Source organism: Prosopis cineraria, unplaced genomic scaffold (genome assembly GCF_029017545.1).
Source record: "Prosopis cineraria cultivar Desert tree isolate PC_DT_omini unplaced genomic scaffold, ASM2901754v1 PC804, whole genome shotgun sequence".
Lineage (NCBI taxonomy): Eukaryota > Viridiplantae > Streptophyta > Magnoliopsida > Fabales > Fabaceae > Prosopis > Prosopis cineraria.
Window position 1 is genome coordinate 2,784 of NW_026556129.1, and position 16,845 is coordinate 19,628.

At 33.3% G+C, this 16,845-nt stretch overlaps 1 protein-coding gene and 1 non-coding gene across 2 annotated transcripts; one reads left to right on the top strand and one right to left on the bottom strand.

Moving 5' to 3' along the window:
- Positions 1-8,531: 8,531 nt before the first annotated feature.
- Positions 8,532-8,604, bottom strand: TRNAA-AGC (transfer RNA alanine (anticodon AGC)). Its single transcript has one exon. It is a non-coding gene; the product is annotated as a tRNA-Ala (tRNA).
- A 6,067-nt stretch (positions 8,605-14,671) lies between these two features.
- On the top strand, positions 14,672-16,524 carry LOC129298417 (pectate lyase-like). The gene is made up of 3 exons (XM_054936830.1): positions 14,672-15,002; positions 15,177-15,828; positions 15,914-16,524. Exons 1-3 carry the CDS (start codon positions 14,803-14,805, stop codon positions 16,379-16,381), a joined length of 1,320 nt encoding a protein of 439 aa, XP_054792805.1. The 5' UTR covers positions 14,672-14,802; the 3' UTR covers positions 16,382-16,524.
- Positions 16,525-16,845: the final 321 nt, after the last annotated feature.

Here is a 16,845-nt window from a genome sequence, read left to right on the forward strand (position 1 = left end):
ATTTGCAGGTACTTATTAATTAGAAGGGTATATATATTATTGTTGCTATATATTCATGACTTGACTTGATATCTCTACTAAGTTTCATCAACACTGGATAAAACGTAGCAGCAAACAAATTAAGACTTTCTCACTAAAAATATTTATAAACTTTTATTGCACATTTTATGATCTCCTTCCTTGGTGTATGTATATATATCTTTTGCTTGCCGATTAATGTACAGACCATCGGGCTTTTGCTTTAGCTTCCTTCTTATACGGTTCTCAGTTTCCAAGAAAAGAAGGGAAAAAAACTCACTGGCCACATAATCACTTCTTTAACAGATTTCCCAAATTGTAGGCATTACTCTTTTTTTTTTGTTAAAAGTAAAAAAAATGTTTTGAAACTTTTTTCATGAGAAGTGCTCAATATCTTAAACTTTTTGTTAAAATAATTTTGCCTAAAAACTTATAAAAAAAATGCAGTTTTACCCACAGTTAACCTAGACTAACCTTTGAATGTTAAATTTATACTTTTGACTAACACTTTACACGTCATATTTTGAGTGGCTATTCTACCTTTTCTCCACCTCCCTTATCCTCATGTGTCATTGGCGCAAATACTATGCTATGTCTTTCTTTTTTTCTTCTTCACCCACAACCCTCCATTTTAAGGATAGATATTAAATTTCATTTCAACTTGGGGAAGGAGGGCAAAACCATTGCTAAAAAAGGAACAAATGATAAAAGCGAGAAATCAAGAAAACTGCAGATTCAACAAAAAATAAATCAATCTCATTTCAACTAAGAAGCATTTTGGATTGGCCTAGAAGTGAAACATGCAACAACAAGAAGCTAGAAGCCAAAAGCAAAAGAGTGATCTTGAAGATGGCTGTCACTTGTCAAAAATTGCAAAAAGCCACAGCGTCTTAAGAATTGGTGTAAGTGCTTAATAGATTTAAGAATGAAAGGCCACAATTGTGATTCAATTTAATCACACACATGTACACATCTCAATCTGATTCAAAGATAATGGAAAAGTTAGAATCAATGAGCCCTCAATCCCAAGTATTCTATGTTTGGTTGAGAAAGAAGAAGAGTGTGACACATTTGCAGAGATTATTGTAGGTTTACAAGTCATTTCAACTCGAGAACTATTCATCAAAACTAGAGTCGCTTTGAACATTGCCAATGCTCTTTCATTCCAAATTTCATCTCGAGAACAAGTGGATAGAAGCAATTAACATCTCTAGTATGGTTGCTGTAACATCTCAATTTTTAATTCCCTAATTTACTAAGATCAAGAAGGATAATTAAGTAAGTTGATGTAGTGTAGAGAAGAATAATAAGTATTTTTAGTTAAAATTTCAAGTATAATTTAGGTTCAAAGTGAAATTGGGTCACTTAAGAACCAAAAAACAAACTAAATAGCCTTTATGGCACGTGCACGCATTCTTTATACCACATGCCACGGCATGTGGGGACATACGTCACGGCGCACAGTGCGAATTTTATAGAAATAATGCATGATTTGATGAAAAAATAGAAGGAAAGAAAAGGAAAATGGAGGAGACTCGCATTTTCTCTGCTAGGGCATGATCTAGGGGAGGATTTGAGAAGGTTTGAAACTCTAAATCATCCAAAGTAAGATCCCTAAACCCTTTTTCTCTTTTTCTCTTTTATTTTTTCAAGGATTTAAGTTAGGGTTTAGATAAGGATGGTGACTTCGGTCCATATAGGTTATGGGTTTGAATCTATTGATTCAAATAGAGTTAATGAAGTTGTTTAGAGTATTTAAACTTAGTATAAATGATTTTGGTGGTTGTTGAAGGGAGAGCTCCATTAATAACTGAAATTTCATTTATATGGGTGATTGAAAGAGTATGATGCCATTAACGAGAGTTTAATGACTTATTGATGTTATTGGGGATTAAAGAGGGACAATAAATTCAATAGATAGGCTCAAACTCATGTAAAGTGAACATTGGGCAATTTAGAAATAGAGGATTAAGGGTTTAATGCTTGAGATGGTAATATTGATAAAATTCAACTTGGTTGATTATAGTTTTTGGCTTTTGGTCACATATTTGGCTTGAAATTTAAGTTTGGAAGCTCTTATATTGAGGGATAAACTTTTGATCTCTTAAAGGTTTGAGGTAACCGGGAGAAACCTTACTTTGAGTAGTTATATGTTAATTGATTATAAAGTGACTTCTAAATGTGAAGTTGTATGCATGGGTTGATTTCAATGTGAAAGCATGTGTTAGTTTCAATATGTGTATAATGTTATTGTGGTTTGAAATGTAAATGCCAAATTAAGATATTTTTGAACTATGAACATGCATATGTCTTTAAAAAGATGAATGTGATGATGTGTTGTAAATGAGTAGTGAGTGATTGATTTAATAAAGATGAATAATTGTGATTGAAAAATGTGTGTATATGATATGAGTGAAAGATAAGAAATTGATGTGCGCTTGGATAGCACTTGGTCATGAGCCCAATGTGTTGATTTTGATAATGAGCAAAGGAAAAAGTGAAAAGAGTGAGTATTGTCTATGGTATGATGAGTGGGCGAGAGTTCGTTTACGGATTGGGAGTAGAAAAAATTTATATGGTATTTAGGCTGCTTTTCGGTGCATATGAGTATAGCTTTGTCTCACAGTTTGTCGAGGGAGTGTCCCATAGTTTGTTGAGAAACTAGAACCTAGCTTTCTCCACCAATTCAATGAGGAGAATAATCTAGGATATGAGACACCCTAGAGATTCTAGAAATGGGGGAAGCCGTGGTTCAAGAGTGAATCATGTGATCTTTAGCTTGGTCAACCCTACGATTGGCAAGCTTAGGTAGTCCAATCACACAAACGGAGCTCTATTCAGTGTTATAACTCATGATTTTAGTTTGAGAAAATAAGGAGGATATAAGGTTAGTTGATCATTGCCTATACAAATATATGACGTGTTGCACGTATTAAGTTGTGGCAAGTCATGTGAATAAGGAGTAATGTCACATATCTGAGAATATAGTGACAATGTACCAAATATATGTGAGATAAAGAAGTTATTAAATGAGAAATGATGAGTTATGATATGTGTGAGTATGATTTAAGTGCTTGGTTTTATATGCATGTACTTGTTTTATAATTGATATATCATTGCATAAGGTGGGTTTTACCTTAATTACTGAATGGCTAGACTCACCTCTTTCATTTAACACTTTTTAGGTTCTAGCTCTAGTGCTGAAAAGGAGAAAACTCAGGAGACTAAAAATTAGCATATTTTTACGGTATGCCTCTAATTTAGATTTATTTGTGTAATAGTATATGTTTGTTAATTCTAGGTTGCATGCCATCTCACTTGTACTATTTTGTTATTGCAAATGCCTGATTTATATTTTAGGCCCTAAGTATTTATGCATGTTGAGACACACACATGTATGTATATATATATATATATAGGGCAAAAATACTAGTGCAAGTGTAAAAATGATGAATTAAACATGTTTTAATTGGTTTGGGTATAATGGAATGCCAATTTGCCTCCCCCTCTATTTTTGGTAAAAAAGGGTTGATGAGTGAATTTTTGGTTATACTATGATTTAAGTGTGTGCAACATGTTATACTAGTAATCTTAAGTCCAATGGACGTAATCCAGGTATTAGAAAAGGCTTTTAGCACTTGTTGAGGGTTTTGGATACCATTTTTATGTGAAAGTTGTAAAAAGTGTTCAAAATGTGTTTAGGTGTCTAACTTCGTAATGTGACTTGTTTTAAAAGTGAAATCAGTGCCATTACTGTGGCGCATGGCGCCTGAGTCACGATACATGGTACAAAGAATAACACACAGCGACGCAGCATGCACAAGCCACAGTACATGGCCCTATCACACAACAAAAGAGTTGTTTTTCAATTGTTTTTTATTTCTTTCACTTCTCTAATATATCTCATATTTTCATAACTTATTTTTACTCTGATATAAAGAGTTATGATTGTTTTGAACTCATTTTTATTAGAAAACTTGAGATCCCTTAATTTTAAATCAAAACTTGATAATCTTTTAAAAGAGGTTAATCTTTTGATTACTATAAATTATTTAGTTAATTGTGTTTAGTAGAGTGAGATATTATAGTTGCTGCAAAAATGGTGAAAATCATTGGTGAATTTAGCAACAAGCAAAGAAGCAAAGTTTGCTTTGAAGTAAACAATGTAGGGTTTGGAAGGTTCCGGCAAAAAGGAAGCAGCATTGGAGGGCAAGGGGTAGAGAGTGTTAGAGGTTAGGGAGAGTGAAGGCGGTACAGTGAGAGAGGGGGAAAGGGAAGTCAAAGAAGAGAGGTTTGCTTAGGGAGATGAACAGCCATGGAAGGGAAGAGACAGACCGAATTCAAATACTGACATGTGTAAGCATCTGGTCAAAAGCAAAAGTTTAACTGTCAAATGTTGCTCAATGTTAATGTGCGACGAAATTGCAAATTTTTTAAAACTTTCAGAATAAAATGATTTCAAATAAAAATGTAGGATTCTAAACGTCTTTCAAAAAAAAAATTAGGAGATTTTTTTCTTTAATTATTTTTTAACGAGATTGACTTATTATTTAAAAATGTCATACTATATAAAGAAAGATGCTATTTAAAAAAAAAGTATGTGATAATTAGGAGGCTTCCGCCTTTAATTCGCATTTTTTATTGCATAATAATAAGAATATAAATATATGTATTGGTCTAGAGAAAGCACCGCCGAACGTGAAAAGCTGGCTCTCAAATCATATTATCATAGCTAGCTAGGAATCTTGGGCCTGAATCCCTTTACTGTTAGGTTCTTTCAAGAAAAGAATGATTATGTAATCGGTATTACTATTACTCTTTCTTTGCTAAATAAAAAATGAGCTAATTTACTATATTCATTATCATTATCACACAGGATCCAAGAAAAAAAAAGAAACAGAGCGGCCATGGGATCGAACCATGCATTCAAAAGGATGGAACATTTATGTATGATAACCATATTGATAACCAGTTGCTCCAAAATCATGCATAGTGAGCCTGATGAGATAACCAGTTGATGCAATTGTTATCTACTGTAATACCATACGATATGAGGATGAATTAAAAAAAAATATCATTTATATTTATCGTTGGGAAAATGTGATTATTATTATTGTCTGTTAAAAAAGATTGATAACAGATGTAAAGCTTCAATTTACTTTGTTGTATTAAAATATGGCAGGGGACAGCACGAGAAACTTTTGAGTATACTCACCATTTATAATATTGAAGTGATGCTAAAATGAGTCTTTCCCAAGTAATCTAATGACCTCTTCCTCTCATTGCTATGCCTATTCTTCATTTAAAGCCTTTTTTCTCGGTGATCCTTTACTTAAAGAACTGCATAAATGTGGCTTCTTCTTTTCATTTTCCTGCTTTTAAGCAGTAGCCTTGCTTTTTTTTTTTTTTGGAGAAACCAAAGAAGGATACGCAATACATTTATATATAGGTGGATTTGTAAATTGAAGCGTAGTACTAGGGGTCCGTTTGGTATGATGAAAATAAATATAGAAATAGAATTGAAAATTTAACATGTTTGGTTGGTTAAAATTACATTGAATTAGATTTGACGTAGAACCCAACAAAAAAGTTCAGTTTCCAAATTCTAGGTGCCATTTTTTCACCCCTTCATATCCTCATCTTCTTATGCCTCATCGTCCAATGACCTTTCTTTTTCTGATCCGCTTCTTTCTATCTCCATCGCAACCCATCTTCTCCATCCCCTTGTATTACATCGACGGCGTGAAGAGGAAGTCTATGTTTTTGCCTGAAGATCAAACTCTGCTGCCGCTCCAAGATCTTGCAAGCTCGTTGCCTCTCATTGAGAGGCCCGCGCCGCCGCTCCAAGCCGCACGCCGTCGCCATTCCTTCTCTATTGCTTGCTTCAAAATTGATGAATCATGACTGTTTTGGGGGTGGACGGTGGCTCCATTCACCGGTGGTCTGAGTGGCAAGATGATGGCAGTAGATGATGATTCTGGGGAGAGCAAAATATATGTGAAGATGAGGGTATTTGAGTCTTTTCATATTTTAAATATTAATATTAAATTAAAATATAATATCTCAATTTCATAAACATACCAAACATTTTTTAAATCACATATCTATCTCCACTTCTATTTACATCTCCATCTCCATTAAATTCATTTCTAACGTATCAAAGGGAACCTAAGATAAAATAGGGAGAAGAAAAAATATGAGGAAAGAAAATAGAGAAAAGATAAGGCAGAAGTATGTAATTTCCTCTCTTTATATTTGGCTAAACAAGAAAAAACAGGAGAAAAAGACTGTTAATTTCACATGGACAATCATAATCTTAGTAATTGTAGAAAAATCTTTATATATAATAAAATTTAATATTTTAACATATTATTTTTATAATTTTTATTATATCTTGCTGATTGAATAAAAATATAATTATGTATAATAAATTTAATATTTTAACATGTTATTTATATAATTTTTATTATATCCTTTTGATTGAATAAAAATACAATTGCAAGTTATTTTATCCAATGCTGGCAAAAAATAATTTGGTCCAATTTTAAATATTCTTTCTTTAATTATTAAATAAACAATAAATTAAATTTTAAAATGGAGGGAAATTATTAGGATGAAAACGGAAGAAGTTAATAGACAAAAAATAAAAATATTCATGAGTAAATTTAAAAATTGAATTTTTTTCTCCAAAATCTTCGCATATATAGAAAGAAAAGTTGGAGGTAAAACTGTGTACATGTTATTTTCCTCCTAATCTCCTCCCTCTCTCATTTTTCTCTCATTAACCAAAGTAGAAGAAAATGAAATTTGGATCCTTTCCAAACACTTTTTCAGTACCTTCCTCCATACCTAATCACACCTATCTGTTTAATTATTTATTTGATTTAATGGTATAAAAATGCTAATTGTGGTATTAAAATAAGTATATATCATTTAATAATTACCACAAAGAAGCATTATGATCTCATCTTTAAAAGTATTTAAGTGATGATAAAGAATAATATAATTATTTTAATACCATGATTAGTAATCTTACACCATCAAACCAAATAGATAATTAAAACAAATGGATAGTTTTGAGTATGGAGATGATCCAAAATTAAGAAAATGCTATTTTCCTCTAAAGCTGGTAATATAGGCTAGCTCGTAGGTTGTGAGCTTAGCAAAATGGGTTGGTATAACTCACATCTTGACAGGTTGTTACCCACAATGGGTTGATGTGCTAACCTGCTAGTAAAACATATTTTTTTGTATTTTTTAAATTTTAAAAATTATAAATTCATCTCTTTTTATTATTTGATTGCAGTAAAAAAAATCATATTTTCCCCTAAAAACTAATAACAATAACTCTTTCTAAACACAATACAAATTTAAAATACATAAATATAATTCAAAATAAATATCTATTTCATCACAAACAAATATAATAAAAAGTTTAAATTACGATCCAAAACTTGAAAGGATGATGATGACGGCATGGGCACATTAGCATTTGATGCATCTTCTTTTCCAACACTATCACTGGTGGCTAAAGATAATGATAATCTCACATCTTCATAAGCACTGAACAAATAATATATAAACAATTATTTTCTTTGTCTTTTATTATCTTTAAATCAAAATTTTCAATTACTCTTTGGTTTAATATTTTCTAAAAATTTTACTATAATTTTACATAAAAATATATAAATAAAATTAAAGTGTTGAAATTTTATATGAATAATTTAAAATTATAATGAAAATTTGGAGAAAATAAAATCACTTTATAAAATATTTCAATAATAGTTTACAATTTTAATTAAATTAAATAGATCATATTTTGCATTTAATTATATATTTTAAAAGAAAGTAATTTTATAAAACATTAAATCATAAAAGAAGATTTTTTTTTTGGTAGAATAGGAAGAAATATAATTAAACTACCTTATAAAGTACTAGATTCCTAACCACCTCGAGCACATGCATGATACTATGGGAAGGAGATTAAGTAATGAAGTAAACACTAAAATTCCCAAACTACTGGTCCTCAATACCAAATATACGAGCTTATTAATTATGGTGTTTGCTTATCAAGAAATATTAAAATGAAAAAAAAAATTTGTGGGCTAATCTCCAACCTCACAAATTAGCCCACTATAGGTTTGGATTGTGCAGTGCAAGCCTTCTAACAAGCTTCATTTTTTTTAACCTGACCCGTGACTTTTGGAGTTTTGGTGGCTTGCATATTACTAACTTTATCCCCAATTTTCTCTCATGCTAGGTACAACATAAAACTCAAGTATAATATTTCTTTCTTCCCTTAAAGAATGAATACTTCTACATTTTGAGAACAATAGTTTCTATCTTTATTTTGAAAATTAAATTGCACTGACAAAAAAAATAATTCAGGTGAGTTGACTGTTGACTCCAACTTTACATAAAGGAGAAAACCCAGCCTGGGAAGTAAGAAAAAGTACTGTTAAGTGTTAGCGCGCATTAACGGGAAAATGGAAAAACACAAATTGAAAGGCGAATGGAGATGCGGGGTATCGATCCCCGTACCTCTCGCATGCTAAGCGAGCGCTCTACCATCTGAGCTACATCCCCCTGAATCGGTTGGTAAACCCAGGAAAATATATAATCGTTTCTATTTTATGCAGTGCTTGCTACCTTGGCGCAGGTAATAGTGCCAACATTAGCAATCACTGATCAATAGTCATAGATCTAAGTCGTCAAATTGTTAAAAATAAATCACTTAGCTGCATATATATATATATATATATATATATTTATATAATTCTTCACAGTTGAGAGAGCTGAAGTGAAATAATAAGCCATTGCAATGGGCATGGAAATGAGCATCCCTATTATAACCCTGCCACATAAACATTACTCAAGCAATCACTTTAAAAGTCAATATTTAAATACATACATACTTGCATATAGCTTGTAATAAATCTAAAATCAAACTGTTCACCAATTGTGCCATGCCTCTCGAGTTACAATCGTAAATAGTGTGCTTTCAAGGATTACTTACTCAGTGCTTAAAAGTAAAGCTGGAAAAATAAGCCAAGCTCTATTTAAGCTTAATAATTGTTAGGATTGGGCTTGAGCTTTAGAGCTTTAAAATAGAATATGGGTTTATAAGAACCAGCTCTAATGGGCTAAGGGCTTGAAGGGGTTAGATTTGTAATTAAAAGCAAACTCATTTAGACCCATTTATTTATTTATATTTTAAAATGTTATTTAATATAATAATATTATCAATATTCTTGATAATGTTTGAAATATGTGGTTGTTATAGTAGTTTTTTAGAATTAAAATTTACTAAATACTTTGGTTTGTTTAATATTTTTTGAATAAAGTTTGGTTTGTTTAATTCTAGACAATGATTTCTTTGGACAAAAAAAAATTGTTCAATCTAACTTGGATTCTGGACAATAATTTGATTCATGTTATATATGTGTGTTAACATTTCTAAATTATATTTTTAATAACAGAGTATTTTTATATTTATATAATTTTGTATTGTGTGATTGAATTAGGAATTTATAAATTTAATTTCAAGCATAAATAATATATTGTTTATATTAAGAATTAAGATGTTGATTTAATATTGGAGTAAGATTTTATATTGTAGTAAAATGAATAAATTATTTTTAATTTAAAAAAATGAAAATAGTAAAAGGGACTGAAGTCCGCAAGGTTGGTCTTAACTAAACCCGTTATGCTTAAGGTTAGGCTTCAAATATGAGCCTCTTATAGGATACTCAGGCTTTTTAACTCTACTTAAATGGATACATGTTGGACTCTTTGGCAAATACAAAGGGGACAATTCCTTAGGGCAGAGCAGCCTGCGATATATAAGACAAATCAAAATTCTATTATTTTATGTATCTAGAGCAGGGCACCAGCAAGAACTTCAATATTATCATCACCAATGTCAACTTAGTCCCACATGCTAAAGCGCTGGACTGTGATGCCAGAAATAATCCTGTTCATACAACTCCAAGCATTATGTACTCAAATAGGAATCTATGTTATTGGCGTGAAAAATCACTGGATATTTGATATCTTATTACCCAACCTGTACATTGACATACCAAGATCAGTATTGATTGGTTAATAACGGAGGGCATGTGTATTCCCCACCTGCAACAAATTTGACCTTTGTTAAGAATCTCACTATGAACAGAAGCATGCATACATCAGAATGTCCAGGATGCTTTAATTTATACCTTACCTAAAGTATATGCTTAACCAAATTAGACCTAATAAAGTTCCATGAGTGTAAGGATTAGTGATTAACTTCATCCCCACTGTTGAAAGAATAAGCAAGAAAGCACATGAAGAAACAAGAAAATGTTGTAATGACGCACTGCAACGCAATAATCTGGGCAAGGATAACTGAGGAACCCCCAAGACCAAAGTGTAGGAAGAGTGGACAATGAAAAACCAATTATGATGTTTCTCAAGCCTCCTTTTGTGCTACTCGTGAGCTTAACAATTGCAGCTATGGCAAGAAAGGCGAGAAATTTCTGAATAATGTTGGCGTGCTTGAACTTGAGGCTGATTTTGTAGGTGTACAGCAGACGACTTGAAAAGGACAAAAGAGGGACAGAACTAGGCCACAAACTACTTGATGCCAGCGCATTGTTATTCTGGTGTGAAGAGCTTCCACCATTTCACAGAACCGTTGGCCAAGATGATGGCCACGTATAATGGGATTATGGCTTTCACTGCGTGAATCACATCGTGTGACGGAAGCAGGGTGGCTGATCTGTTCAATTTTTAGTACATGCACGACTTCATTAATTAATATAAGCTCTTTCAACAAGGTGGTGTTGTTGGGATATTTGTATGGAGTTTCTAAGCATGACGTATGAATAAGAATCTCGACAGCTTTGGTTGAACTTCTTCAGAGGCTTGCTCTGTTGTCGTGACTGATGGCCTTTCACTTTTTGCGGCAAATAATGGGGATTTTGTTTTTCAGCTCAATATTTAACTTACATCAACGTAACATGCTCATGGAAGCGTTGTGTACAATTTTGGCTTTTTGCTGTATTCGTCAGTTGCTGTTGAGTTTACCACATGACGAGGCTTTCTAATGGGCCGTTCGGCTAATATTAGGAACATATCAGCATGTTGCCGCTTTTTTTGTCTCTGACCCTTTCTTTACCTCTCATTTTCCCTCTTATTATTGCAAGATTTCAAGTTTCTCATTACTTTGATGAAGCTTGTACGTGTGGTTACAATATTAAAAAAAAATTAGATTAAAATATATTTTTAATTCTCTAACTTTACATAAAGTTTTAATTTAATTCTTTAATTTTGTAAAATATTTTTTTAAACTTTATTTCTTTAATTTTGTAAAATATTTTTTTAATCCTTTAACCATAACATCGTTAGATTCAAATGATTTTTTTTGTGTCAATTATTATTATTATAAAAAATTAAAATTAATATATCAATATTTGAGAATATTTTTTTAATATTTAAAAGTTTCATATAAAAATTTATTGAGATAAAACTAACAATATTAAAGCTAAAGAATTAAAAAGATATTTTATAAAAAAAACAATTAAAACAAAATATTATGTAAAATTAAAGGACTAAATGTATAATTTAGCTAAAAAATTATTATTTGCACTTTTGGAAGTTTGAAGAAAATTTTTTTATGATTAATTCCTATCAAGTTTTGTTTATCAAGGATATCTTCACTGGATTTATAGTAAAATTTAAAATAAAATTGATTTGAAGGTTAGCTCTCGTTCTCATTTAACACTCATGTATACATGACCAATCATCAACATATTTTATATATTAGATTAATTTGAAAAATACTTTTTATTTTAAAATCTAAAAGACTAATGTGATAATTAAAGAAAATATATGGTATTTAATTGATAAAAAATAAATTTTAGAAACCAAATCAGTAATTAAGATGAGATCGAGGGACTAAAATTTTAATCATTCCTGATTCCTTTTTTTTTTTCCTTCCTCTCAATCATCTTCTCAATTTTTATATCTCAAAATTGAATAATTCGTTCAAGAAGTATAAAACCTTATGGCTATTAGCTCGACCCATTGGAACGCTTGAAAAACCAATCCTAAGGACATTCTTGTCATCAGTGTAAAAAGGTGCGAGTGATTAATTGCAGATAGACGCGAGAAACAAGATATTCAGGAGTTGTGTTTCTTAATTTAAATTAATTTAAGTTGTGACAACTTTTTGCGACATCGCCGTGAGCATATATTACTAATTTAGTCAATGCGTTTGAATCAAGAACATAATCGTGGAAGGAAATCTAATAGCTTTTGGTCGTAAGGATTTAGTGTTGTCGAGAATCTGTTCCACATCTCTTATTTCATTAGTCTTCTATGTGAATGCAAAACACGATCATCCAAATATTTTGATTTTATTTAGTTGTATTTATGATAACGATGAAAATGATGAACCATAGAGTAAAGTGATTCAGGCTGGCAGACAAGCAACGAGCTACTCAAGAATTGTGTTTAATTTAATTCGACAACTTTTGTGTCGAGCAGACATCATGAGCATACAATATACAACAACAACTACTACTACTATAATTTAGTCAATACTGAGAATCGAAGGAAGAACGACATGAAATGGTGGCCATTTTGAATCAAAAACATTAATATTGTGGGATTAACAAGGAGAAGATCTAAATATAGGTTTTAGTCAGAAGTGTGAGGATTTAGTGTTATAGAGAACCTGTTGCACGACTTCTCTTATTTCATTCGTCTTCTATGTGAATACAAAACACAGTCAACCAAAATTTTGATTTATTTAGTTGCGTTTATGATAACGACATAAAAATAAGGAATGAGTTTCAATGCTAATCACTCTGATTAGAACCATGGTGTTCATCAAGGGTAATGATATCTGGACCGTTCAAATTTTAATTTAAATTGTTCAAATTTAAAGATTTTATTTTTATTTTTATTGAAATAAAAATAATAAAATTTTTAATAAGTCTGATTTATCACCTATTTGAACAATACTTATTTAATATGAATGGTCCAATTAATTATTAAAAGTTTTTAAAATTTTTAAAACTTGACTATTCCAAATGTATTTTACATAATCTAGATTTAATATTAAAATTTTTAAAGTTTCCATAATTTTTTATTTTTTTAAAAAAAGTTGTGATTTAAAAGTTTTAAATGTAAATTGTCTGGAGTATATCTGAATAATTAATTTATAAAATTTTTAAAAATTTTAATTTTAAATTAAACTATTTAGATTAAATCTATAATATCCAAATTGATAATAAATTGATTTATTAAAACTTTTATTTTAATAAAAAAAAAGAAATAGAAAATAACCCTTTAAATCTGAATGGTCCAACTCTTATCACCTTGATGAGCACTGTGGTGTTCATTAGTGTGTTGAGTTATTATAAATTAATTATCAATATCTTATATTTTGATTTTAAGGGAGTATAAATTAAAGTGGAAGAATTGCGCAAATAAAGTTCATACCCGATTCCACAACTTGATCAATGGTAACGCAAGAAAATCGTTGTGCTGCACAGAGGGTTAAGCCCAATATATTATTCTAGTCCATTCTATTGGGCCCATGTGAGCCGATTCCAGGATTAGATGCGACCCAGTACCAGTTCCAAGTTGCTGGACCGACCAAGGTCTAAACACCATCTCAATTTTATGTCTCGTATCTGATCAAGTGAATGTGACACTTTAAATATCATTTCGATTCCTAAAAACACGAATGAAAAAAAAAAATATTTAAAAAAGATAATCTCTTAAATGATGCTTAAATTTATCTAAGGATTAGTTTTATGGCTGTTGGCTGTGGGGATATCTTGAGGGGGGAAAATTTTTTTTGTATCTTGTCATTTGCCTGTACCCTGTGAACGTGATAAACTATATCCATACTGTTTTGCTGCATAGATTAATTTCAGTGGTAAGGATGGAATAGAGGGCGGGTATATATTAAGGATTCAAAGCCCCTAGCTAATGCAACAAAAGGTATATTTTCTTTTCTTTTTGACCAGCAAGGTATATTTTCTTTATATGCCCAAATTCTATTTAGACCAAGACGTGAACAGAGGATCTAAATGGAATGTAAGACATTTAAGCATATATATCTAACTGACTCAAACAAAACTCATCAATTACCAAATTTATATACAGAAGGAAAAATATCTAGAAAAAAAAAATCTTTACGGGTGGTAATGTGAACGAATTCTGCAGAAAATAATTTGACCATATCATGTAAAGAGGAACAATTTTATGATTTGTATAGGTTGATTGGAATAAGATCATTCACATGCACATCATCATTTTGATGGACCGGGGGGGGGAAAGTTATCGTAGCATATGTCCACCCCCCTCTGACACTGAATTAAACCCTGGATTAATCTATATATGTAATAACCACACAACATAACGCTGAGAAAGTCAAGGGGAGATCAAGGGCAGGGCTAAACATAGGAAATGGGAAAGATAGAATGCTTTGTTAGAAGCATGGAGACCCAGGAAGACCGTTTTCTTAACCAAGTTTGAAAGAAGAAAAGGCTAAGAAATGGAAGGCCAGTGATGCCACCGATAAGCGGTGCTAAATATAGAAGCAAGGAGAGATAAAAGAGAGAGCTTTATATAAAGGAAAGCGTGAGATGGAGTGCATAAGCATTCCTTAGACAACGTTGGCTGCATGAAAAGCTTATTGGGGGTTAATTGGTATTGGATTGGCAAGGTCTAGTCCTTCGCTAAGACCTTCGCCATCCTTACCTGTTATAGACCAGGCAAATCTATACGATGGCAGAAGGTGTTAATAAGGCCACCCTCTTCTTCTTCTTGGCCATTCTCGCCATTTCTATTCCATGCCTACAAGCCAACATTGCCGACTACGATGATTACATCATTAAACGATCTGAGGAAGCCCGTAGAGCCGCCCTTCAAGCCTACGAGCCCGACCCTTTTAATGTCACCTCTGAACTCAATCTCCACGTTCACTTGTATGTATGACCCATGTTGAGATTATGATTCAAATTTTTGTATTATTTCGGTTTAAATCTATTCTCTATTTGATATCCTAGGAGATATTTATATACATACACACTTCAATTTAATAACACACACACATTGCTATAAAGTTTATTCCACGTTCACTTGTGCACATGTTGATGCAGAGCGACACAGGAAAGCAACAGGAGGGGACTGAAAAGGGGCCAGTACGCAGGGCCATGCATGGCCACAAATCCTATTGACAGGTGCTGGCGGTGCAGGCCTGATTGGGCCACAGATCGCATGAGGTTAGCTAGATGTGTGAAGGGTTTTGGCCGGAAGACCACCGGAGGACTAGGCGGCCGGATATATGTGGTCACGGACCCCTCCGACAACGACTTGGTGAACCCGAGGCCCGGAACATTACGGTTCGGAGCGGTCCAGGACGAACCCTTGTGGATCATCTTCGAACGCGACATGACCATCGTTCTGCAACAGGAACTGCTGGTTAACTCGCACAAGACCATCGATGGTCGTGGAGCCAACGTCCAGATCACCAAAGGCGCTAGCATATCCTTGTTCATGGTCACCAACGTCATCATCCACAATATTCGAATCCACAACGTCGTGCCCAAGCAGGGCGGTCTCATTAGGGACTCCGCTCACCACGTCGGTACGAGAACCAGGAGCGACGGAGACGCCATCTCCATCTTCGGCTCCTCCAACATCTGGATCGATCATGTTTCAATGTCCAGAGCCGCCGATGGCCTCGTCGACGTCATCCAAGGCTCCACCGGCGTCACCATCTCAAACTGCCACATGACCAATCACAACGACGTAACATATTAATATCCTTACATACATGAGAGAGTAGTATATGAAATTCAACCAGTAGATGATGCCTGAGCGTGCGTGCTTGCAGGTGATGCTGTTAGGAGCAAGCGATGTGTTCACAGGGGACAAGATGATGCAGGTTACGGTGGCGTTCAACCATTTCGGGCAGGGACTGATACAGAGGATGCCGAGGGCGAGATGGGGATTCGTGCACGTACTGAACAACGACTACACTCACTGGCTCATGTACGCCATAGGTGGGAGCTCCGCCCCGACGATACTGAGCCAGGGAAACCGATTCATTGCTCCGAACGACAACGCGGCGAAGGAGATAACGCACAGGGAGTACGCGACGCCGCAGCAGTATAGCCAGTGGAGGTGGACGTCGGAAATGGACTTGTTCATGAACGGAGCGACGTTTCTTCAGTCAGGAGCGCACATATTGGCTCAGTCATACGGAAAAGACGCGATGATCAAACCCAGAGATGGATCGTTTGTGACGAGGCTGACCAGGTTTAGTGGTGCCCTCAATTGCCGAGTGGGAAAGCCTTGCTAGATTTCAATCATGTCTGTGATTATATTCTATCATTTGCTTGCTGCTGCTTAATTCTGCAGCTTTATAGAGCTTATGGTCTCTGTACGCTGACGAATTCTTTGTGGCCAGGAGAGCCAGCGAGATTCACAAAATGTTCTGGCTTCCACTCCATCTTATATTTCTACTTTCTTCTTCTTCTTCTTCGTTTTTTCCCCATTTTTTTCTTTCCTTTTTTCCTTGATTCAACATTTCAAATAGACGCCGTCATGTGCTAGTATTATATTAGCACTTTTCATTCCAAAATTATTAACATTTATGTACCTCGTAATTTGCTTCCTCCACCAAAAGTCTCTTTAATTAAGCCACATATTTGTTTATGAGGCAATTTAATTAGGAGGAAAATAGTCATTTGTTTAGTAGATATATAATGCAGGTTAAGTGCAATAGTTACGATTCATCTACCAAGTTTGTCCGAGACTAGACCT